The sequence below is a fragment of the Bombina bombina genome, chromosome 2 (assembly GCF_027579735.1).
Source record: "Bombina bombina isolate aBomBom1 chromosome 2, aBomBom1.pri, whole genome shotgun sequence".
Taxonomy (NCBI): Eukaryota; Metazoa; Chordata; class Amphibia; order Anura; family Bombinatoridae; genus Bombina; species Bombina bombina.
The window spans coordinates 426191312-426216623 of NC_069500.1; the positions used below are offsets into that span (position 1 = coordinate 426191312).

The following is a 25312-nucleotide window of genomic DNA, read 5'->3' on the forward strand; positions in this document are numbered from 1 at the left end:
GATCTTGTCCGGATGGCCTCCTGCCAACCATGGACTCTTCCGTTAAGACCAGACCTTCTGTCACAAGGTCCTTTTTTCCATCAGGATCTCAAATCCTTAAATTTAAAGGTATGGAGATTGAACGCTTTATTCTTAGTCAAAGAGGTTTCTCTGACTCTGTGATTAGTACTATGTTACAGTCTCGTAAATCTGTATCTAGAAAGATATATTATCGAGTTTGGAAGACTTACATTTCTTGGTGTCTTTCTTATCAATTTTCCTGGCATTCTTTTAGAATTCCGAGAATTCTACAGTTTCTTCAGGATGGTTTGGATAAAGGTTTGTCTGCAAGTTCCTTGACAGGACACATCTCTGCTCTTTCTGTTCTTTTTCACAGAAAGATTGCTAATCTTCCTGATATTCATTGTTTTGTGCAAGCTTTGGTTCGTATAAAGCCTGTCATTAAGTCAATTTCTCCTCCTTGGAGTTTGAATTTGGTTCTAAGGGCTCTTCAAGCTCCCCCGTTTGAACCTATGCATTCATTGGACATTAAAATACTTTCTTGGAAAGTTTTGTTTCTTTTGGCCATCTCTTCTGCTAGAAGAGTTTCTGAATTATCTGCTCTTTCTTGTGAGTCTCCTTTTCTGATTTTTCATCAGGATAAGGCGGTGTTGCGAACTTCTTTTCAATTTTTACCTAAGGTTGTGAATTCTAACAACATTAGTAGAGAAATTGTGGTTCCTTCATTGTGTCCTAATCCTAAGAATTCTAAGGAGAGATCTTTGCATTCTTTGGATGTAGTTAGAGCTTTGAAATATTATGTTGAAGCTACTAAGAATTTCCGAAAGACTTCTAGTCTATTTGTTATCTTTTCCGGTTCTAGGAAAGGTCAGAAGGCCTCTGCCATTTCTTTGGCATCTTGGTTGAAATCTTTAATTCATCATGCTTATGTCGAGTCGGGTAAAACTCCGCCTCAAAGGATTACAGCTCATTCTACTAGGTCAGTTTCTACTTCCTGGGAAACTTTGCCCCTCCTGGTAGAAATGTATATCCCATACGTCACTAGCTCATGGACTCTTGCTAATATGAAAGAAATGAATTTATCAGGTAAGTTCTTACATAAATTATGTTTTTTTTCCTCAGTCCCTAACTAATCCTTACAGCCAGCCCCCATATTTAAGCAGATACTACGGCTGCTTTTTACACTCACGCTAATTCCCAGTAACTGTTTGCCCTCTGAGTATTTAATTCAAATCTAATTCAGAGTATGTAAATAGAATGTACTGCATATGCCAATACTAAGCAGATTATTATATATATATAAATCTTATTTACATAACATATATTCCAGCCAACCATCCACAGTTGTCCATCCCTCCAACAATGCAGTAAAACATTGGCATCAAGTACTCCAATTAAAAAAGAAAAAAAATTAAGCAAAGATTTAATAGCGAGAAGTGCTATTCTACCTTCAATGCCGCTGACTCACTGTCAATCACAATCAGATCCGGAGTGAGAGGACAGTCACTGGAGAGCGGCAGTCTATAAGTGTGATATACCGCATAGCAGCGTAAAGGAGCAAGCGGCGCCTGCCTTCATTGATTATGCACCTGAGCCTTTCACATCCGGGTGTAAGTGGTGGGGGTGCTATGTTGAGCTCGATTTAGCTAAATTGTGAGCACGATTTAGCCAAATAGTGAGCACGATGTAACTAAATCGTGTGTACGACTTATTACAATGTGATCACAATTTAGCAAAATGTGAGCACGATTTATAAAAACAAAATCTTGTGTGACACCTCTGGGGCACCGTAGGATTGAAAGAGACACATTGTTTAAAGAATTGCTTTAAAAGAAGTCTTAAGAATGAATTAAATATTAAAGGGATACTAAACCCAAATTTCATGATTCAGATAGAGCATGCTATTTTAAGCAACTTTCTTATTTACTCCTATTACCAAATTTCTTCATTCTCTTGTTATCTTTATTTGAAAAAGCAAAAATATACGCTTTGGAGCCAGCCCATTTTTGGTTCAGACCTGGGTAGCACTTTCTGATTGGCGGCTACATTTAGGTTTGTCATCCAAGGGGGTCCCCCTTCTGATTCAGAACCTAGATGCCTCTGCACTGCAGATGGGGAAAGAAGACTGCAGCTCTTTTCCCCATCAATGTTTCTTCCCTGTAAGCCTTGTGATCTCCCTCTGCGGCCTGTGGTGATGTCACAGGGGGGCTGGGCTCACTGCCTAAGCTGACACTGAGAGACACCTAGCCAGGGGTCAGGGGGTAGAGGGTTTTGGAAGCCCGTATCTCAGCCCCGAGGCCACTTACAAGTGACCCCTTATTTGAAAGAGGAGAGACTGCCCTTTCAAATCATGGATAATATGCTATGCTGCTGTAAGTTGCCGGTGATTACTTGCTTCAACATTGAATATGCTTTTAACATGAGGGGGATGTGGGCTATCTACCCCCCCCCCGTTTGGGCTACAGGGACAAGCATCATTTTATAGAGGGGAGTCTGCCCTTTCAAATGATGGGTCACTTGTTGCAGTTGATTGACATAAAAATGTCAAATACCTACAGCATCATTTAAAATTGAGCAAAATGAGGCTGCTACTTGGGTGGTAACTAGCCATAGAACAAGCTATTATGCTATTGTTTGTTCCCAGGTTGAGCGCTTCTCTCTTTTTATTTATGTAAATTATGATACTTAAGGAAGTCTCCCTAAGTGTGATGCGGAAATCCAGACGTGGACCCGTTGCTCAGTGTGCCTAGAGGGATATAGCTGCACCTCACTGACGAGGCCCACAATAGCCTGAAACGTACGTCTTGGGTTTTGCTTTTTCTCTCGTTCAGAGAAGGATTGTCTGGTATTTTGGGGTTGGACTGTACTGTGAAGTCAGGATCAGACTGATATGCTTCAGGAAAGTTCTTCTCTGTGAAAGGCATATGTTAAGCAAAAAGAGGCTGCTTGGGTGGTAACTAGTAATAGAACAAGCTATTATGCTATTGTTCCTTCTAAGGTTGAGCGCTTCTCTCTTTTTATTTATTTTTATTTATTTAAAATTATGTTTCACCAGAGGGGGATAGGGGCTCCTATGTGGACTATAATGACAAGTTACCCCTCATTTGAAAGTTCATACCCCCCCTTTTTCAAATGAGGTCACTTGCCCCCTAGGATGCAGCTGAGCACCATTAAAAATTGTGGACTCCTGCACCACGAGAAACAAAGAGATCTCCCCCTCTGTTTTAACTAGATGGATATGAGAAGCCTCAATTGAAAGAGGGAATTCCCCCCCACTGTATTAGTGATCTCCTGCCCCAAACAGACAGCCATACTGTGTTTGAGGAGGGGGACTTTTAGAGCCCCCATTCCCTTCCAAAGAACAGGTGTATGAGTTTCCACTATTTTATGGGTGGGTTTTGTTTTTATATGTTTATATATATATATATATTCTATGCTGAGTGATTTTGGAGAAGGTATTGGAATGGGTTATACTACCCTTCTGGGAATTCCGAAATAGAAATAGTTTTACATTGGTGTAATATTCGTATGGTTAAATACTTTATACCTACTCATTTTCTTCATAAATTGCAAGATGGTGTATAGTGACAAAAATAATAATTGTTCTCTTTTTATTGATTTTTAGTAGTTAAAGGGACAGTCAACACCAGAATTTTTGTTGTTTAAAAAGATAGATAATCTCTTTATTACCCATTCCCCAGTTTTGCATAACCAACACTGTTATATTAATACACTTTTTACTCCTGTGACTATCTTGTATCTAAGCATCTTCTGACCGCCCCTAATCACATGACTTTTAGTTATTATCTATTGACTTGCAGTTTAGCCAATTAGTGCAGTGTCTGCCACAACTCACGGGCGTGATCACAATGCTATCTATATGGTTTACCTGAACTACTCTCCCCTGCTGTGAAAAGCAAATACAAAAGCATGTGATTAGAGGCGGCCTTCAAGGGCTTAGAAATTATCATATGAGCCATTCAAGGTTTGCTCTCAACTAGAATACCAAGAGAACAAAGCAAAATTGTTGATAAAAGTAAATTGGAAAGTTGTTTAAAATTACATGCCCTATTTGAAAAATAAAAGTTTTTTTGGGCCTTGACTGTCCCTTTAAGTTTAATTGGTTTAAAATCATAAATTTTGCTATTTTGGGAAAGTGAACTGATGCCAAATATAGTATAATAAAATGTGTGTGTTAAATATTTATGAAATAATGAGTTCTATGCTTCTATTTACTGTGTATACTACATCAAGTGACACAAAAAACATCATTTATTCTTACCTGATAAATTTATTTATTTATCTTGAAACGGTGAGTCCACGAATCATCTTAATTACTGTTGGGAATATCAAACCTGACTAGCAGGAGGAGGCAAAGAGCACCACAGCAAAAGCTGTTAAATACCACTCCCCCTACCCACAATCCACAGTAATTCGACCAAAGGGAAATGAGAAAGGAAGTAATCTAAGGTGCAGAGGTCCCTGAAGTCTATAGAAAAGCAAACTGTCTGAAAAACAGGGCGGGCCGTGGACTCACCGTGTCAAGATAGAAAGAAATGTATCAGGTAAGAATAAATTATGTTTCCTTTCTAATGACACAGTGAGTCCACGGATAATCTTAATTACTGTTGGGAACCAATACCCAAGCTAGAGGACACGGATGATAAGGGAGGGACAAGACAGTTAACCTAAACAGAATGCACCACTGCTTGAGGAACCCTTCTCCCAAATGGAGCCTCTGCTGAAGCAAAAGTATAAAATTTGTAAAATGTAGAAAAAGTATGCTCAGAATCAAAAAGTCTATGCTTATAATGTAATGTTCTATCAATACAAGAGGAACAAAAAGGGATAGGAGGCTCAACATTCGAATTTAAACATAGAGAACAGCTTGCAGGGCCACTTGGTCCTTCTTATTCCAAAGGAAAAAACCTTAATCAATAAAAAAATTCTAAGTTCAAATCAGAATTTTAATGAAATGAAAAAACATTACTGTCCCTTTAAATTTTAATGACTTTTTTTTTTAAAAACTAGAAAATCCTTAAATAAACTGCACAATAAATCTTGCAGCAACAATTTTTCTCAAAATGAAAGCAAAAAGAGACACAAACGTTATAGTCCCTGAAATTCAGACAGAAACTTAAATATAAACAGAGCAACAACCCCACAAAAAAACAGGCAACCTCCATACCTCAGCAAGCTCTGCTGAGATGCCTACCTGACCTCCTTGCTGCCGGAAACAAAGTCATAAAATGATCCGGACCCCCATACAGCCGCACCGGAGAGAACACTGAACCACCTCTGAGGAGCTATGCAACAGAGCTGCAACATCCAGGAACAACAGGAAACAACTAAAAGGGTGCCAAAAACGCCCTTGCTATCTCAGATAAGCCCGCCTATTGTGGGCGTGGCCTAACAAGCCTCCCGGTAGCCATTAATACTCAAACAAAAAACATGTACACCAAAGCGAAAACATAATAAACTGAGCCAATCATCCCCAGTGCCTGCAAAACTGCCATACAATAAATCGTTAACCTAGAAGGCTAATTGTATATTTAGACAGAATTAACTGTCAAAGTGCCAAATTCTCCTATATCAAAACAGGTCCATGTGAGGGGCTTCCTACCTCACATGGACCTGTGTAAAAAAGAAAACCAAGGGCAGCATGAAATTGCTTGGGAGGCCCAGTTGGGATTATACCCCAAAAGTTCCCAAATGCTTAAAAGCCACCATTTGCTCTACTGAAGAGACTGACATGGACTACGGCTAAACCCCAAAGAAAACCGAGCAAACTTGCTTTGCTTCAAAAATAACAAACTCTTGATTGAAGAATCCGACACCTAACTTTACCCCTCCATGCAACTGATACAAGCAAAGAGAATGACTGGGGATTGTGGGTAGGGGGAGTGGTATTTAACAGCTTTTGCTGTGGTGCTCTCCTGCTGGTCAGGAGTGATATTCCCAACAGTAATTAAGATGATCCGTGGACTCACCGTGTCATTAGAAAGAAATGTACACTTTTTTACATTTAATATGGTGGTATTTTCTCATATTATTATATTTCTGCAAACTAAAGCTATTTTCTAAAAATGCTTGGTCTGCTGACAAAAATGAGTTACAATTTGAGTGGTTATCTCACAGAAAAAAAGTTAAAATTTTATATAAATGCAATAAAGGCCAAACAACTAAAAACACATCCAGCATAAGGGTGTCAAAATGGAATGGAATTAATGTTATACCCACCTGAAGGTTTTGATTAAAAGGGGGCCAGTATTTGGTAAATGCTGCTTTGGAAATTGAGCCAACATATTTTATTTTTGTTAAGTTTGATTTAAAGAGAGAGAAAACTCCAATATTTTCTTTCATGATTTAGATAGAATATTCAATTTTAAAAAGCTTTCCAATTTACTTCTATTATAAAATTTTCCTCATTCTCTTGTTATCCTTTGCTGAAGGAACAACATTGCACTACTGACAGCTAGCTGAACACATCTAATTGACCAATCAAAAGAGACAAATGTGTGCAGGCACTAATCTGGAACCAGCTCCCACTAGTGTATGATATATGCGTATACTTTTTCAACAAGAGAGAACAAGAGAACGAATCACATTTGAAAACAGAAGAGAATTTCAAAGTGTATTAAAATGACATGCTCTATCTGATTCATGGAAGTTTAATTTTGACTTTCCTATACCTTTAATTTTTAAATGTTCTCTGTCATTGGGATCTCAAACACTATCTAAAGACAATCATTGCCCCACTGTTGGTGCTGGTTTTCAGTTGGTTGTGCAACAAGACATCTTTGCCGTCCAACAACACAGCTTTCTTTCCTATGACATGGAGAGTCCACAACGCCATTCCAATTACTAGTGGGATATTCAGCTCCTGGCCAGCAGGAGGAGGCAAAGAGCATCCCAGCAAAGCTGTTAAGTGTAACTGCCTTACCCATAACCCCCAGTCATTCTCTTTGCCTCTGTCAATGGAGGTTGTGCGCAGTTGGTATCTGAAGATATTTAATCCTTTTATGGGTACTTTTCCCTGCAAGCAAGGATTAGGGTTATGCTGTGTCCATGTCAATCTCTTAAATAAGAGTAATGGTGGCGTTTAGCAGTTAGAAAGCGGTGAGGTTGTCTTTGCTTTGTTTCTAACATTATTGCTATCCCTATTATAGAAAGCCAAGGTTGGTTACTCTTTTCTTTCTTTTTTTTCTTTTTTTTCAGGTCCCTGTCAGGCTTGGTGGCCCTGTCACACCTAGAATTATAAATTGATCCAGGGCCCCTGTCAGAAACCGGTGACTCTGACAGACCAGAAGCTGGAATAGAAGAAAGAAGACTTCTAACGTGAGTCCTGGTTCCCTGCCCTCATGGCTTGTTGTCAGAATGGGCTTATGAGGGTAATGGACTTGTTCATAATTCTCTGTGTGGGTGGACATTGAGGGGCTCTGGCTAAGTGAAACGCTAAAGGCTGTAAAATCCCTCAATGCCGGCATTTGCCTAAATGTAGAGACTGCAGCTTGCCGGTTGCTCTTGGGTAAATATGGGTCTCAATAATCCTGTTAGTTAGGATTTGGATAGATCCTTACTATGGATGCCCTTTTATACATAAGGGTTCATTGGCACAGATCGCAGTACGGGTTCCTTGTATAGTCAGTCAGTTATAATTTTTATAAAAAACTCGGACCATGAGTGTAAACTATGTAGTTCATATCTGTACCATATGTCAGCCGTTTTATACAGTCACCGGACTGGCATATGGCATGTAGAGGAGCTTTTTGTGTGTAGTTAGTTATTAACTGCGTAGAGTTAAAATGGCGCTTCCTACCCTGAACGGTCCGTTTTTGCGGTCCTTAACAGAGACAGAGCACTTCATGTTTAGACTTTGCTGACTTTCATAATCCCTTAGATTGGGATTGGAGACAGTTTTAGAATAGCAATATCTCTACATTATATTAAAATGCATATGGAGAATCGGCTCATTTCTAAATGCCATTTGAGTGCTGTTGTTTCATCTATTAGGCTGGGACGATCCTAGTATAGATGGTTTACACAATTTATTTTTTTGGAGCCCAAGTCTTATCAGCGTATTTAAAAGATTGGGTTAACTTTTTTTCCCGCCTTCAGCTGGGTTACACCGTGCTGTGTCAGACATCTGACACTAGCTGCGGTTGGGCTCTTCTCTACTTCCACTTATAGAGAGTCTATTTCATAGCCTAGCTTTCACTAGTGGGCTGAGGACTTTTTTCGGAGCAGCACTTTTGAACAATGCTTGTATGCTCTTAAGTATTTACAGTTTTATTTGGTGTTGAGACTGAAACCGGTAGCGGTGGGGTTAATATTCCACCACAGGTTTGTTTGGGCTCCTTTTCACAAACTCCGTTGTCGGACCTGACTTGCGCTATTTTTTCTTTTATAAAAAGGATTTATTTCCTTGTAAGTGTATGCTAGCCCATATCGTTTTGTGTATTACTGGGCTCTGATTGCACTTGTAATAGGATTTATTAGGTCGCTTTGATTGGCGGTCTTTTAAGCTGTGTTGGAATTTACAATTTTATTGTGTATAAACCCTTTTATAGGCCTCTATAAGGAATTTGGGCTTAGCTTGTCCTCATTTTTATTTCTCTGAATTTGTAGGAGATAAAATATTCCTTTATTATGAATTGCTTGGTAATTTCTGCCATCTAGTGGCAGTTTTTTGTATATTGAGCATTAAATATTACTAAGTGCCCTCAATTATACTTATATTCAGGGCTGCCATCAGGGGGTGACAGGGGTGACTCCTGTCAGGAGCCCAATGGACCAGGGGGGCCCCATGAGGCAAGAACTAAAAAAAAAAATTGAAAATTAAAATTTTGTCAGCCACCAGTGGGTACTACAGCAGAGTGCTAATTGATCATGGGAATGTTATTACAAGGAGTAAAGTATTAGCATTTGAGAGGATTTCTGAGAGTGCACTAAACCACTATGCACAGTGTGAGACAGACTTGGCACTTTGTACAGTGTGTGCCTGAGTCAGACGGCAGATCACTTTCATTTGCAGAGAAGGTAGAACTTACTTAGCAAATGTTTTTTATTTCTTTGTGCAATTTCGGATTTTAACTTCAGTGTGGTAGTAGTTGTATGGTGGGGCCAGGGGTCCATAAAAACAATTTTTTTAGCAGCAGTGTATTTATGATTATTTGACAATGCTGTAGAAATTCTATATTTAAAACCATGCAGAAATGTTTCCTCCTCAATACACAAATGGTAGGTGCCCTTTTGGCAGATAAGCATTTTTTTATGTCTATATATATGTCTATATATATATATATATATATATATATATATATATATATATATATATATATATATATATATATTATATAAATATATATATATATATATATATATATAATTACTTTCCCGTTTACTGCCCCTTTATGCAAGGACTTTCCAGATGCAAGTAGGCATTTTATCTAAGATGTTTACATCTGCATAAAATGTTATACTCTCAGACTAAGATTGCTCAGTGTTTGAAATGAGACAGGTTAACTCAAAACTGTTTAGTTTACACTACAGCTGACTTAATTTTGAAATACATACCAACAAGCCTAAATCCTGCATTTAACCAGATCTAATGGTATGAGTACCACAACTTATGGTTCCACCAAGACCATATAGAGTACAGCATTTTCAAAATCCATAAGTACAGCTGACAGATGGGAACATTTGTACACTATATTTGAAGTGGTGCTCTTGGTTGGGGAAAATGGTGAAAAAACAAACAAACATATGTCAACCTTTTAAAAGTACTTTTCTTCATCTAGCCATCTACCCAGATCATTAATGTACAATTTTGAATTTACAGAATTATTTTTGTTTACACATTTACAAATATGATTCTTTAAAAAGTGATCTCTTAATTTCTGCAATTTTTTTCATCATGCATGTCACACACTGTTGATTTAGTGGATGCAAGGTGCATAAATGTTTCCTCCTGTGAGTGTTTCTGTGGGTGTCTGTGTTTATGTCTTTGTGCTTTGGGTTGTGTCTCTATGAGTGTGTATGTATTTTTTTCTGTGGGTCTCTCTGTGAGGGTGGGTGCGTATGTCTTTGTGCATTTTCTATGGATGTCTATGCAAGGGTGTGTGTATGTTTGCCTTTGTGTATTTTCTCTGGATGCCTCTGTGAGTGTGGGTGTGTATGTCTGTGTTTTCTGTGGATGTCTCTGTGAGGGTGTGTGTGTGTGCATGTATGTCTGTGTTTTCTGTGGATATGTCTGTGAGGGTGTGTGTTTTCTGTGGGTGTCTCTGTGAGGGTGTGTGTATGTCTTTGTGTGTTTTCTGTGGATGTCTCTCTGTGTGTGTATGTCTTTGTGTGTTTTCTGTGGGTGTCTCTGTGTGTATGTGTGCCTTTGTGTGTTTTCTGAGGCTGTCTCTGTCGGTGTTTCCTTGGGTGTATGTGCAAGTTTGAGTTTGTGTGTGTGTGTCCATTGTCTGTTCCTTTTTAGGACACTTTGACCTTACTGCTGATTATTCACATCTTTCTACAGACTTTGAGACTAACGAGACCTTTACGGAAGTCACCAATCCACCATTTAACCTTTAAATTATTGTTTAGGCAGTTCAGGGCCCTTCCTTTCAGCCACTGCATGCTGTTGTCATCATTTAGTTGGCATCTTCCTTTACAAAAAGATAATCAGAACTCCATATTTTGTTTTCTAAATCTCCTTTTTTTACAAAACTGTAGTCTACCTCATTACTTGTCAGGTCAATGTAATCAAGTGCTGAGTGGCTGTTTGGGTGTCTGTGTCTGAGTGTGTTTGTGTGTTTCTTTGCGTGTCTGCTAGAGTGTCTATATGTGAATCCTTATGTGTGAGTGTGTCTGTGTGTTTGTATGTTACTACCTTTACAATATTTCCAAGTTTAAATAGACACTTAAGAGTAAAGTGCATATACGTTTTAGTCACTTGGTCAAACATTGCACATGTCAAAGGGGGGGGGGGCTGATCAATGGTTAAGTCGGGGGCCCTGATCAATGGTTGTCAGGGGCCCCAACATTTCTAGTGGCGGCCCTGCTTATATTATATATACATAATGGTTTACCCTGTCTGGTACAGGGACCCCATGTGTTAATCTCTCTCATATGAGGAGATTTTTAATAGGTCCATATCATATATATATAGTATTCCTTTTTATGTATGGGAACTTATTTCAACATGTGTTTTTTCATGCAATTTTTATTTCTATTAATTTATATAGACATAGAATTATATACTTTTACCTCATATTGAGGTGACACTTGTTATGTCTGATATTGTATGGTTCATGTCTTATACTCCCGTTTTCTTCTATGTTTTAAAAAATAAAAGTACCTCAGAGACAGAGCAACAGGCTGAGATAGATTTAACAGCTGAAGTCTCTTGTTTCTAGACATTACTGTGACAGTTTTCCGTCCTCAAGGGTGAACGACTTAGCATTTAAGAATAATCTCCTTCATTGAGATATTGTTTGCTTTTATCTCATTTAAATTTGAATCTATTGAGCTAAAGTATTCCAAGAATCATCCTGCTAAGTCCCAGATCACTGGGCTGTGGAACAAGCAGCCAATGTAGCCTTGTGGTTAGCTTGTGGCTTTGCAACTCAAAGGTTGTTAGTTGGAATCCAGCTGCTGGTGCTGGATATTCTTTTTTCTTTCATGTAATTAGCAAGAGTCCATGAGCTAGTGACGTATGGGATATACATTCCTACCAGGAGGGGCAAAGTTTCCCAAACCTCAAAATGCCTACAAATACACCCCTCACCACACCCACAAATCAGTTTTAGAAACTTTGCCTCCTATGGAGGTGGTGAAGTAAGTTTGTGCTAGATTCTACGTTGATATGCGCTCCGCAGCAGGTTGGAGCCCGGTTTTCCTCTCAGCGTGCAGTGAATGTCAGAGGGATGTAAGGAGAGTATTGCCTATTTTAATTCAATGATCTCCTTCTACGGGGTCTATTTCATAGGTTCTCTGTTATCGGTTGTAGAGATTCATCTCTTACCTCCCTTTTCAGATCGACGATATACTCTTATATATATACCATTACCTCTGCTGATTTTCGTTTCAGTACTGGTTTGGCTTTCTACAACATGTAGATGAGTGTCCTGGGGTAAATAAGTCTTATTTTCTGTGACACTCTAAGCTATGGTTGGGCACTTTTTTATAAAGTTCTAAATATATGTATTCAAACATTTATTTGCCTTGACTCAGGATGTTCAACATTCCTTATTTTCAGACAGTCAGTTTCATATTTGGGATAATGCATTTGAATAAAACAAATTTTTTTCTTACCTTAAAATTTGACTTTCCCTGTGGGCTGTTAGGCTCGCGGGGGCTGAAAATGCTTCATTTTATTGCGTCATTCTTGGCGCGGACTTTTTTGGCGCAAAAAAATGTTTCTGTTTCCGGCGTCATACGTGTCGCCGGAAGTTGCGTCATTTTTGACGTTCTTTTGCGCCAAAAATGTCGGCGTTCCGGATGTGGCGTCATTTTTTGCACCAAAAGCATTTAGGCGCCAAATAATGTGGGCGTCTTATTTGGCGCTAAAAAAATATGGGCGTCACTTTTGTCTCCAGAAGCTTGTTCACTGGCATTTTTTCCCATTCCTGAAACTGTCATTTAAGGAATTTGATCAATTTTGCTTTATATGTTGTTTTTTCTATTACATATTGCAAGATGTCCCATGTTGAAGCTGAGTCAGAAGATACTTCTGGAAAATCGCTGCCTGCTGCTGGAGCTACCAAAGCTAAGTGTATCTGCTGTAAACGTTTGGTAGCTGTTCCTCCAGCTGTTGTTTGTATTGAATGTCATGACAAACTTGTTAATGCAGATAATATTTCCTTTAGTAAAGTTACATTACCTGTTGCTGTTCCATCAACATCTAATACTCAGAGTGTTCCTGATAACATAACAGATTTTGTTTCTAAATCCATTAAGAAGGCTATGTCTGTTATTCCTCCTTCTAGTAAACGTAAAAAGTCTTTTAAAACTTCTCATTTTTCAGATGAATTTTTAAATGAACATCATCATTCTGATAATGGCTCTTCTGGTTCAGAGGATTCTGTCTCAGAGGTTGATGCTGATAAATCTTCATATTTATTTAAAATGGAATTTATTCGTTCTTTACTTAAAGAAGTCCTAATTGCATTAGAAATTGAGGATTCTGGTCCTCTTGATACTAAATCTAAACGTTTAGATAAGGTTTTTAAATCTCCTGTAGTTATTCCAGAAGTTTTTCCTGTTCCTGGTGCTATTTCTGAAGTAATTTCCAGGGAATGGAATAATTTGGGTTATTCATTTACTCCTTCTAAACGTTTTAAGCAATTATATCCTGTGCCATCTGACAGATTCGAATTTTGGGACAAAATCCCTAAGGTTGATGGGGCTGTCTCTACTCTTGCTAAGCGTACTACCATTCCTACGGCAGATGGTACTTCCTTTAAGGATCCTTTAGATAGGAAAATTGAATCCTTTCTAAGAAAAGCTTACTTGTGTTCAGGTAATCTTCTTAGACCTGCTATATCTTTGGCGGATGTTGCTGCAGCTTCAACTTTTTGGTTGGAAGCTTTAACGCAACAAGTAACAGATCATAATTCTCATAGCATTATTATTCTTCTTCAACATGCTAATAATTATATTTGTGATGCCATCTTTGATATCATTAGAGTTGATGTCAGGTATATGTCTCTAGCTATTTTAGCTAGAAGAGCTTTATGGCTTAAAACTTGGAATGCTGATATGTCTTCTAAGTCTACTCTGCTTTCCCTTTCTTTCCAGGGTAATAAATTATTTGGTTCTCAGTTGGATTCTATTATCTCAACTGTTACTGGAGGGAAAGGAACTTTTTTTACCACAGGATAAAAAATCTAAAGGTAAATTTAGGTCTAATAATCGTTCCTTTCGTCACAACAAGGAACAAAAGCCTGATCCTTCATCCTCAGGAGCGGTATCAGTTTGGAAACCATCTCCAGTCTGGAATAAATCCAAGCCTTTTAGAAAATCAAAGCCAGCTCCTAAGTCCACATGAAGGTGCGGCCCTCATTCCAGCGCAGATTACGTTTTTTCAAAGGAATTTGGATCAATTCCGTTCACAATCTTTGGATTCAGAATATTGTTTCAGAAGGGTACAGAATTGGCTTCAAGATAAGGCCTCCTGCAAAGAGATTTTTTCTTTCCCGTGTCCCAGTAAATCCTTCGAAGGCTCAAGCATTTCTGAAATGTGTTTCAGATCTAGAGTTGGCTGGAGTAATTATGCCAGTTCCAGTTCTGGAACAGGGGATGGGGTTTTATTCAAATCTCTTCATTGTACCAAAGAAGGAGAATTCCTTCAGACCAGTTCTGGATCTAAAAATATTGAATCGTTATGTAAGGATACCAACATTCAAAATGGTAACTGTAAGGACTATCCTGCCTTTTGTTCAGCAAGGGCATTATATGTCTACAATAGATTTACAGGATGCATATCTGCATATTCCGATTCATCCAGATCACTATCAGTTTCTGAGATTCTCGTTCCTAGACAAGCATTGGCTCTGCCATTTGGCCTAGCAACAGCTCCAAGGATTTTTACAAAGGTTCTCGGTGCCCTTCTGTCTGTAATCAGAGAACAGGGTATTGTGGTATTTCCTTATTTGGACGATATCTTGGTACTTGCTCAGTCTTCACATTTAGCAGAATCTCATACGAATCGACTTGTGTTGTTTCTTCAAGATCATGGTTGGAGGATCAATTTACTAAAAAGTTCATTGATTCCTCAGACAAGGGTAACCTTTTTGGGTTTCCAGATAGATTCAGTGTCCATGACTCTATCTTTGACAGACAAGAGACGTCTAAAATTGATATCAGCTTGTCGAAACCTTCAGTCACAATCATTCCCTTCGGTAGCCTTATGCATGGAAATTCTAGGTCTTATGATTGCTGCATCGGACGCGATCCCCTTTGCTCGTTTTCACATGCGACCTCTTCAGCTCTGTATGCTGAACCAGTGGTGCAGGGATTACACAAAGATATCTCAATTAATATCTTTAAAACCGATTGTACGACACTCTCTGACGTGGTGGACAGATCACCATCGTTTAGTTCAGGGGGCTTCTTTTGTTCTTCCGACCTGGACTGTAATCTCAACAGATGCAAGTCTTACAGGTTGGGGAGCTGTGTGGGGGTCTCTGACGGCACAAGGGGTTTGGGAATCTCAGAAGGTGAGATTACCGATCAATATTTTGGAACTCCGTGCAATTTTCAGAGCTCTTCAGTCTTGGCCTCTTCTAAAGAGAGAATCGTTCATTTGTTTTCAGACAGACAATGTCACATCTGTGGCATACATCAATCATCAAGGAGGGACTCACAGCCCTCTGGCTATGAAAGAAGTATCTCGAATTCTGGTTTGGGCGGAATCCAGCTCCTGTCTAATTTCTGCGGTTCATATCCCAGGTATAGACAATTGGGAAGTGGATTATCTCAGTCGCCAAACGTTGCATCCGGGCGAATGGTCTCTTCACCCACAGGTATTTCTTCAGATTGTTCAAATGTGGGGACTTCCAGAAATAGATCTGATGGCCTCTCATCTAAACAAGAAACTTCCCAGGTATCTGTCCAGATCCAGGGATCCTCAAGCGGAAGCAGTGGATACATTGTCACTTCCTTGGAAGTATCATCCTGCTTATATCTTTCCGCCTCTAGTTCTTCTTCCAAGAGTGATCTCCAAGATTCTGAAGGAATGCTCGTTTGTTCTGCTGGTAGCTCCAGCATGGCCTCACAGGTTTTGGTATGCGGATCTTGTCCGGATGGCCTCTTGCCAACCGTGGACTCTTCCGTTAAGACCAGACCTTCTGTCGCAAGGTCCTTTTTTCCATCAGGATCTCAAATCCTTAAATTTAAAGGTATGGTGATTGAACGCTTGATTCTTAGTCAAAGAGGTTTCTCTGACTCTGTGATTAATACTATGTTACAGGCTCGTAAATCTGTATCTAGGGAGATATATTATAGAGTCTGGAAGACTTCTATTTCTTGGTGTCTTTCTCATCATTTTTCCTGGCATTCTTTTAGAATTCCGAGAATTTCTTCAGGATGGTTTGGATAAAGGTTTGTCTGCAAGTTCCTTGAAAGGACAAATCTCTGCTCTTTCTGTTCTTTTTCACAGAAAGATTGCTAATCTTCCTGATATTCATTGTTTTGTACAAGCTTTGGTTCGTATAAAACCTGTTATTAAGTCAATTTCTCCTCCTTGGAGTTTGAATTTGGTTCTGGGGGCTCTTCAAGCTCCTCCGTTTGAACCTATGCATTCATTGGACATTAAATTACTTTCTTGGAAAGTTTTGTTCCTTTTGGCCATCTCTTCTGCCAGAAGAGTTTCTGAATTATCTGCTCTTTCTTGTGAGTCTCCTTTTCTGATTTTTCACCAGGATAAGGCGGTGTTGCGAACTTCTTTTGAATTTTTACCTAAGGTTGTGAATTCCAACAACATTAGTAGAGAAATTGTGGTTCCTTCATTATGTCCTAATCCTAAGAATTCTAAGGAGAAATCATTGCATTCTTTGGATGTAGTTAGAGCTTTGAAATATTATGTTGAAGCCACTAAGAATTTCCGAAAGACTTCTAGTCTATTTGTTATCTTTTCCGGTTCTAGGAAAGGTCAGAAGGCCTCTGCCATTTCTTTGGCATCTTGGTTGAAATCTTTAATTCATCATGCTTATGTCGAGTCGGGTAAAACTCCGCCTCAAAGGATTACAGCTCATTCTACTAGGTCAGTTTCTACTTCCTGGGCGTTTAGGAATGAAGCTTCGGTTGATCAGATTTGCAAAGCAGCAACTTGGTCTTCTTTGCATACTTTTACTAAATTCTACCATTTTGATGTGTTTTCTTCTTCTGAAGCTGTTTTTGGTAGAAAAGTACTTCAGGCAGCTGTTTCAGTTTGAATCTTCTGCTTATGTTTTCAGTTTTTTTCATTATAAAATTGAAACTTTATTTTGGGTGTGGATTATTTTTCAGCGGAATTGGCTGTCTTTATTTTATCCCTCCCTCTCTAGTGACTCTTGCGTGGAAAGATCCACATCTTGGGTAGTCATTATCCCATACGTCACTAGCTCATGGACTCTTGCTAATTACATGAAAGAAAACATAATTTATGTAAGAACTTACCTGATAAATTCATTTCTTTCATATTAGCAAGAGTCCATGAGGCCCACCCTTTTTTGTGGTGGTTATGATTTTTTTGTATAAAGCACAATTATTCCAATTCCTTATTTTTTATGCTTTCGCACTTTTTTCTTATCACCCCCACTTCTTGGCTATTCGTTAAACTGATTTGTGGGTGTGGTGAGGGGTGTATTTGTAGGCATTTTGAGGTTTGGGAAACTTTGCCCCTCCTGGTAGGAATGTATATCCCATACGTCACTAGCTCATGGACTCTTGCTAATATGAAAGAAATGAATTTATCAGGTAAGTTCTTACATAAATTATGTTTTTTTAAGTATTTTCTAGGATACTGTATAGGATTCAAATCTTGTCATGGGAGGCTGATTTCTCTTATCCCTGTGAGACGAGTGATTTTTCCAGTTCCCGTGGAGGAACAGGGTCAAGGTTTCTATTCAAATTCTTTTGTGGTTCCCAAAAAAGAGGGAACTTTTTGTCCCATTCTAGACTTAAAGTGTCTCAGGAAGGCCTGAAGACAAAATGGAAACTATTTGTTAAATTCTTCCCTTAGTACAGGAACATCTCCAATTTCTTTGGTTTGCCTTTCTGTTCAAACTTTCCAGTTTGTTGCTCTTCCATTTGGCTTTGCCACGGCTCCCAGAATCTTCACAAGGGTTCTGGGGCGCTATTGGCAGTAGCCAGATCCCAGGGAATTGCTGTGGCGTCTTATCTAGATGACAGTTTGGTTCAGGTGTAATCTTTCCATCTAGCATAATCTCATACAGAGATGTTGTTGTCTTTTCTACGTTCCCAATGGGGGAAGGTGAATCTGGAAAAGAGTTCTCTAGTTGCAAATACATAAATCTGTTTCCTAGGGACAATAATAGATTCTCTCTCCATGAAGATTTTCTTGACAGACGTCAGAAAATCCAAACTTCTTGCTTCCTGCCTTTCTCTCCAATCTGCCTTTCGCCCATCAGTGGCTCAATACATGGAGGTGACTGGTCTGATTGTGGCTTCCATGGACATCATTCCTTTGGCTCGGTTCCATCTGCGACCTCGGCAGCTTTGCATGCTCTTTTAATGTATCGGAGACCATTCCAATTTTCACAGAGAATAAATCTTGACCCCCTAACTAGAGACTCTCTCTAATGGTGGATGTCTAAGGAACATCTGTCTCTGGGCACTTGCTTCCTGAGACCTTCCTGGGGGATTGTGACTACGGACGCCAGCCTGTCAGGCTGGGGAGCTGTTTGGGGTTCTTTGAAGGCTCAGGGCCTGTGGTCTCGGGAAGAGTCTTCTCTTCCCATAAACATCTTGGAGTTGAGGGCAATCTTCAATGCCCTGTCAGCGTGGGCTCAATTATCTTTAGTCCGGTTTATCAGATTTTAGTCAGACTACATCACCTCAGTGGCTTACATCAACCACCAGGGAGGGACTCTGAGTTCCTTGGCCATTAAGGAGGTGACTCGCATTCTGCAGTGAGCGGAAGCTCACAATTGTCTCCTATCTGCCATCCACATTCCAGGAGTGGACAATTGGGAGGCAGATTTTCTGAGCAGACAGACCTTTCATACTAGGGAGTGAGCTCTCCATCCAGAAGTTTTCTCTCACATAACCCTCAGGTGGGGGGTTCCAGAGTTGGATCTGATGGCGTCTCGTCAAAACGCAAAGCTTCCAATGTACGGTTCAAGGTCCAGATATCCTCAGGCCGCTCTGATAGATGCTCTAGCGGTTCCTTGGATTTTTCTCTGGCATATCTGTTTCCTCCGTTTACTTTCCTTCCTTGTATCAAACAGGAGAGAGCATTGGTGATCCTAATAGTTCCTGCATGGCTTCGCAGGATCTGGTTCACGGATCTGGTAAGGATGTCATCTCTACCTCCTTGGAGGTTACCTCTGAAGAAGGACCTTCTAATTTAGGGTCCTTTCCTCCATTCAAACCTGGATTCTCTGAAGCTGACTGCTTGGAGATGGTATGCCTAGTTCTGTCTAGACGTGGTTTTTCTGAAGAGGTCGTTGATACTATGCTTCAGGCTCGCAAACCTGTTACTCGCAAGATTTACCATAAGGTATGGCGTAAATAGCTTTATTGGTGTGAATCTAAGGGTTTCTCCTTGAGCCGGGTGACGATTTCCCGGATTTTGTCTTTTCTTCAGGATGGGCCTAGAGAAGGGTTTGTCGGTTAGTATTCTGTAGGGTCAGATTTCGGCTTTATCTATCCTTTTGTACAAACGTCTGGCAGACTTACCAGATGTTCAAGCCTTTGTTCAGGCCCTGGTTAAAATCAGGCCTGTGTTTAAACCTGTTGCTTCTCCGTGGAGCCTTAATCTAGTTCTTAAAGTTTTGCAGCAGGCTCCGTTTCAGCCGATGCATGCTTTTTATGTAAGATTGTTATCTTGGAAGGTTTTGTTTCTACTTGCTATTTCTTCCGCTCACAGAGTCTCTGAGCTTTCATGTCTGCAGTGTGATTCCCCATACCTTATTTTTCATGCAGATAAGGCGGTCCTTCATACTAAATTGGGTTTTCTACCTAAGGTGGTGTTGGATCGAAACATTAATCAGGAAATTGTTGTTGCTTCTTTTTTCCTAATCCTTCTTCTCAAAAAGACTGTCTTTTGCATAACTTGGATGTTGTTCAGGCTCTAAAATTTTCTTACAAGCTACTAAAGATTTTCGGCAATCTTCTGCCCTGTTTGTTGTTTTCTCTGGAAAGCGTAAGGGTCAGAAGGCCACTTCTACTTCTCTGTCTCTCTGGTTGAGAAGTTTGATTCGTTTGGCTTATGAGACTGCTGGACTGCAGCCTCCTGAGAATTTACGGCTCTTTCCACTAGGGCTGTGTCCTCTTCTTGGGCTTTCAAAAATTATGCTTCTGTGGAACAGATTTGCAAGGCGGCAACATGTACCTCTCTGCATACTTTTTCAAAATTCTACAAATTTGATACTTTTGCCTCGGCCGAGGCTTCTTTTGGGTGAAAGGTTCTTCAAGCGGTGGTGCCTTCTGTTTAGGTCCTCCTGCCTTTTTTCTCCCTCCCTGTTTATTCAGTATCCTCTAGCTTGGGTATTGGTTCACACTAGTAATTGGAATGACGTTGTGGACTCTCCATGTCATAGGAAAGAAAACTAAATTTATGCTTACCTGATAAATTTCTTTCTTCCCGGACATGGAGAGTCCACGACCCCGTCCATTTTTCTCATTATAATTTGGCAGTTTTTTCTGTAAACCTCAGGCACCTTTTCACCCTTGTTTCTTTTCCTTTTCCATTTCCTTCGGCTGAATGACTGGGGGTTATGGGTAAGGCAGTTACACTTAACAGCTATACTGCGGTGCTCTTTGCCTCTTCCTGCTGGCCAGGAGTTGAATTTCCCACTAGTAATTGGAATGATGTTGTGGACTCTCCATGTCCAAAAAGAAAGAAATTTATCAGTTAAACATAAATGTTGTTTTCCTCATAAGCATACCAGTCTCAGGATGACCACCAGTCTCAATTTACATGGTCTCCAAATGAGGGGACCACGTTCTCGAACTCAGGACTGTGCATCTTGCTTTGTTTCTTGGGCATATGACTCTTAGAGGCTTTCTTTTGCATATTGTTAAAAAAAACTGTAGGATATTTCTTGTATATTAATTACATAGTAACCTAAAACCCTTAGAGTAAGATGGACCTTGGTTCAGACAAGAGGTTTTTATCAATATTACATTTTTTATTTTTTTTTATAAAAAAGCATCACAAGGTTATGAGTGGCAATAACTATACATATGAGTACTAAAGCAATACTCATGTGTAAAGCTTTTTTTATGTCACTTATTAAAATGTATATGAATACAATGAAAACCACCTTACTTACATCATATGGTCTGTCGGTGCACCTCCCGGCTAGGGTGAAGATGAGGTTTTCAGCAAAGTTGATTTGTCGATATAATGGAAGATGAAGAAAAAGGGGATGAAACAAGAAGGTGATAGAGAGACTAGAGGGTGAAAATAGCCAAGTCATACCAGTGCCAAACAATATTTCAGCAAGTCTACATTGTTTTCTTTGCATTAAGAACATAATGTAGTATACTGATGGATTAATGTGTTCCAAGATATATCAAATGATCTGGCATTGCCACCATATATGTGCAGTAGGATTCTCCTCTCCCTCTCTAACATAAATGTGATGCAAAAGGGTATAATTAACGCAATCAATCACGGGTTAAATACCATTAGGTAAGGATTTTGTATTAGTTTTGATAGTATAAATGGTCCTTACAAAAGTGTGGTTTGAAGGTCAGTTTCCCATTTAGTGGTGTAGCTTGAGACTCCTTTTTAATTTGCCTGGAGGAGAAGTGGATTTGTGAGGGATAGGAGATTGCAAGATTTAGTTTTATTTAAGCATATATATTCAAATTGTGTCAATTGTCTGGTAAACTGTGAGGAGGTTAAGGTGGGAACTAATGTAATGCCTAGTTTGGAAGTAAGTTAATCAGTTTCTATATGTATATCCAATTTCTTGCTTTAGTTCCACATAATTTTTAAGGTCCCCCTTATGTGTAAGTATAAATTAGAATATTGGAAGGTGAGTCTCTTAGTGTCCCTATTTCATTGAAAGAGAAGAAAGGGAATTTAGGGTTCAACAATAAAGTTGTCAGCAGAGAAGTAGTTAAGGATATTTCTGGGGTAAGTTTTATTATTTTATCCCAAGTAGCTAATGTAGCTTTAATTAAGGGATTTGTGAGAATCTGAGGGTGTCTGTTTAGCATGCATTTTTTTGTTTTTTTATCAAACTTTTTAGTAAATGTTTTAATTAGCCCTAATATCTGCTCATGAACCATTTATCTGTGCTGGTATTATATTATTGGTAATTCAATATGAAAATTAATTACTTATTATTGTTGTTGTTAAATAGAAAATAAATGGCTATTGAAAGGCTATTAGAATTGTTCTTTGTATCCATTTGTCTACACCTATGTATTCTGGAAGTGCCTCTCAAGGTCAGTAAGGTTCTTCTTTTCTGCCCTCAGCTTGCAGTTCCAAGTCTTCAACAGACCTCAGTATCCCATCCAGCAAAGGGGATAGTGTTCGCAACAAGACTCGTGTCCCCCCTCATGTTCCAAAGCTCTTCATTCCCTCTTCAAACGTTTCCAAATTCCCTCCAGAAATTACAGTTACACCCCCCACGCCGACCCTTCTCTCCCCTAAAGGCAGCATTTCAGAGGAGACCAAACAAAAACTCAAGGTGAGTTATTGGGGGGGGGGGTATGAACTATTATTATTGGACCTATGAGTAGAAAGTACAAATGGCAGGATAAATATTAGGTTTGTCATGGGCTGTATATACAGTATGATGGCTAAAGATCTTTGTGGCACTAATTTTTTTCATACTGTACATAGTTTCATTATTTTTCTCTGTGGTAGTCCTATGGATGTGCTAGCAACCCAAGTTCTTAAGTGTTTAACAGAAATACATTTACATGGCAGTCCATTTTGTTACATGCCCTGTGCTTTATTTAGGATTAGGAGAGATGAAAATGCTGGGAAGAGAGATTTAAAGGGACAGTCTACACCAGAATTTTTGTTTTAAAAGATAGATAATCCCTTTATTACCCATTCCCTAGTTTTGCATAACCAACAAAGTTATATTAATACAATTTTTGCATCTGTGATTATATTGTATCTAAGCTTCTGGAAACTGCCCCCTTATTTCAGTTATTTTGACAGACTTGCATTTTAGCCAATCAGTGCTAACTCCTAGGTAATTCCATGTGCTTGAGCACAGTTGTTATCTATATGACACACATGAACTAACACCCTCTAGTGGTGAAAAACTGTCAAAATGCTTTCAGATAAGACACAGCCTTCAAGGTCTAAGAAATTAGCATATAAACCTCCTAGGATTAGCTTCCAACTAAGAATACCAAGAGAACAAATCAAAATTGGTGATAAAAGTAAATTGGAAAGTTGTTTAAAATTACATGCCCTATCTGAATAATGAAAGTTTATTTTGGACTAGACTGTCCCTTTAAATAAGAAAATTAGAAGTAGTAAAGAATGATGCCCCTTTAACCAGTCCCACCCTCTGCCCTAAATATGTAGCTTTTGTGGTGAAGTTTGTTAGTATCCACAATTTTAACCTTGCTTTGCCCTCTTTCTGCAGTCTGTAATCCTGTCTTCTCAGTCTGCTGCCAATGTGAAGAAGGAGACTCTGTGCCAACCAGCCCTTGAGATCTTGGATATATCCAGTCAGGAATCATCACTGGAGAGTGACACAGATGAGGATGATGACTATATGGACATTTAAGCACTGCACAACTTTTCTTACCAAATGCCTCTATGTGGGGTTCTGCCAGCCTGTGGCGACTCCATTTGCATGTAATGGCCCTCGGCATGTGGATTGCTTAGCAGCTAACAAACTATGGTGCCAACCACTGTGTGTGTGGTAATGCCATATGCAGGGTTTCTCCTCTCTCCCAATAGAAGCTCTCCTAGCTATGGGGGAGAGGGCGCTGGGCCCTCGCCAGAGCTTCTGCCTCATTCCACTGAAAGTATTTCACAGTCAGTCCAAAAGATGATGTGGGCATTCCTGAGATGTGATGAGCTGATACAATATGAATTTCATTATCGTTTGGTTGATTTATATTGGTTACCAGAGAGAAAACAATCATTTTGAGTTAAAATATTGGAAGTAGCTGTGCCTGATAAGACTGAACAGTTTTTGTTGAATTAAGATGACTGCAGACTGATTGTAAGTTGGAGCACGCTGGCTTCACACATTTCTTAAGTTACATTTTTATACAGAATGTGAAGTTTGTAAAATAAAAGTATAAAATTGTAAATAAAAAAAAGAAGAGATTGCACATTGCTCACGATTATCTAATAAAATGGTAATAACAATTTGCAAACAACTAATGGAATACACCTCTATAAAGTTGTCTATTTTGCATCTGCCATAAACTAATATGTCCATAACGATGCTAAATATATGGATCAGGAAATCTTGGCCATGTTTCTGTAGAAGGGTTCTATGGTCCAGATGTGCTTTAAGCAGAGTATAAGACATTGGCCCCATAACATGCTCAATGACATACCGTAAATCTAATGAATATACCTTTTGGTGTCAAAATTAGTACCTGAGCATTCTCCTCTGAGATTTCAGATACTTTCTTTGGCACCCTCCTCATTCTGCTAGCTTTAGCTCACATACAGAACAAGCTAGAGATACATACAGACAAAAATGAATAATCGGACAAGATGTGAGTCTGGTCAAGCTTTCCTAACACTTTAAAGATGAAATTTAATTAGTATTAATTTGATATCTTGATTTGTATCTACAATTGCTACATATAAATCTTCATGGCTAAAATGCTACCTAAGAGACCAATAGGTAGGGAGAAAACATAAACCATAAGTCTAAATAAGTGGCAACTGCAAAACTCTTCCTACCAAATACTGCTATCAGAATTTAAAAAAAAAACACTGAAAACTTAAAGGGACAGTATACACCAATTGTCATATAATTAATTGCATGTAATAGACACTACTATTAATGATAATATGTACAGATACTGATAAAAAAAATCCAGTATCAAAACTTTTAAAAACTTACTTAGAAGCTCCCAGTTTAGCACTGTTAATGATGGCTGGGATAACCCCTGAAAGGGGCTGGGAAAGCAGGATGGGCAGACACCCCCCTCCTCTCCACTCCCCTGCATATGAAATGACCCCATTACACAACCAGGAGTCTGTATACATCAGTATTCATCTAAAACTTTGGGGCTTGGTTAGGATTCAAAATAAGCACAATGTAATTTAAAAATAAGCAAAACTATACATTTTTACAAAAACTCTCACAGATGGGCTATATAAACGGATCATCTACAAGACATTTATGCAAAGAAAAATCTATTGTACAATGTCCCTTTAAAGGGACATTAAATCCTTTTTTTTTTATTTCAGGGATCAGCTAGAACCCATAATTTTAAACAAGGTTCCAATGTACTTCTCTTATCAAACTTGCATAATTCGCCTGATATCCTTTGCTAAAGGAGTAGAAATACACTACTGAGAGCTAGCTGAACACATCTAATCAGCCAATCACAAGAGACCAATGTGTGCAGGCACCAATCACTAGCTAACTCCCACTAGTGCATGATATGTACATATTATTTTTCAACAATCAATACCAAGTAC

The 25312-nt window shown here is 39.0% G+C and overlaps 1 protein-coding gene across 1 annotated transcript in view; it reads left to right on the forward strand.

Annotated features, from left to right (window-relative positions):
* CABIN1 (calcineurin binding protein 1) overlaps nt 1-24027 on the forward strand; it is a 1089846-nt gene extending 1065819 nt beyond the window's left edge. The window contains exons 37-38 of the mRNA XM_053701973.1: nt 22147-22361; nt 23280-24027. Of these exons, the coding sequence (XP_053557948.1) occupies nt 22147-22361; nt 23280-23423 (359 nt within the window). The 3' untranslated portion in view covers nt 23424-24027. The remainder of the gene's footprint in view (nt 1-22146; nt 22362-23279) is intronic.
* Nucleotides 24028-25312: the final 1285 nt, after the last annotated feature.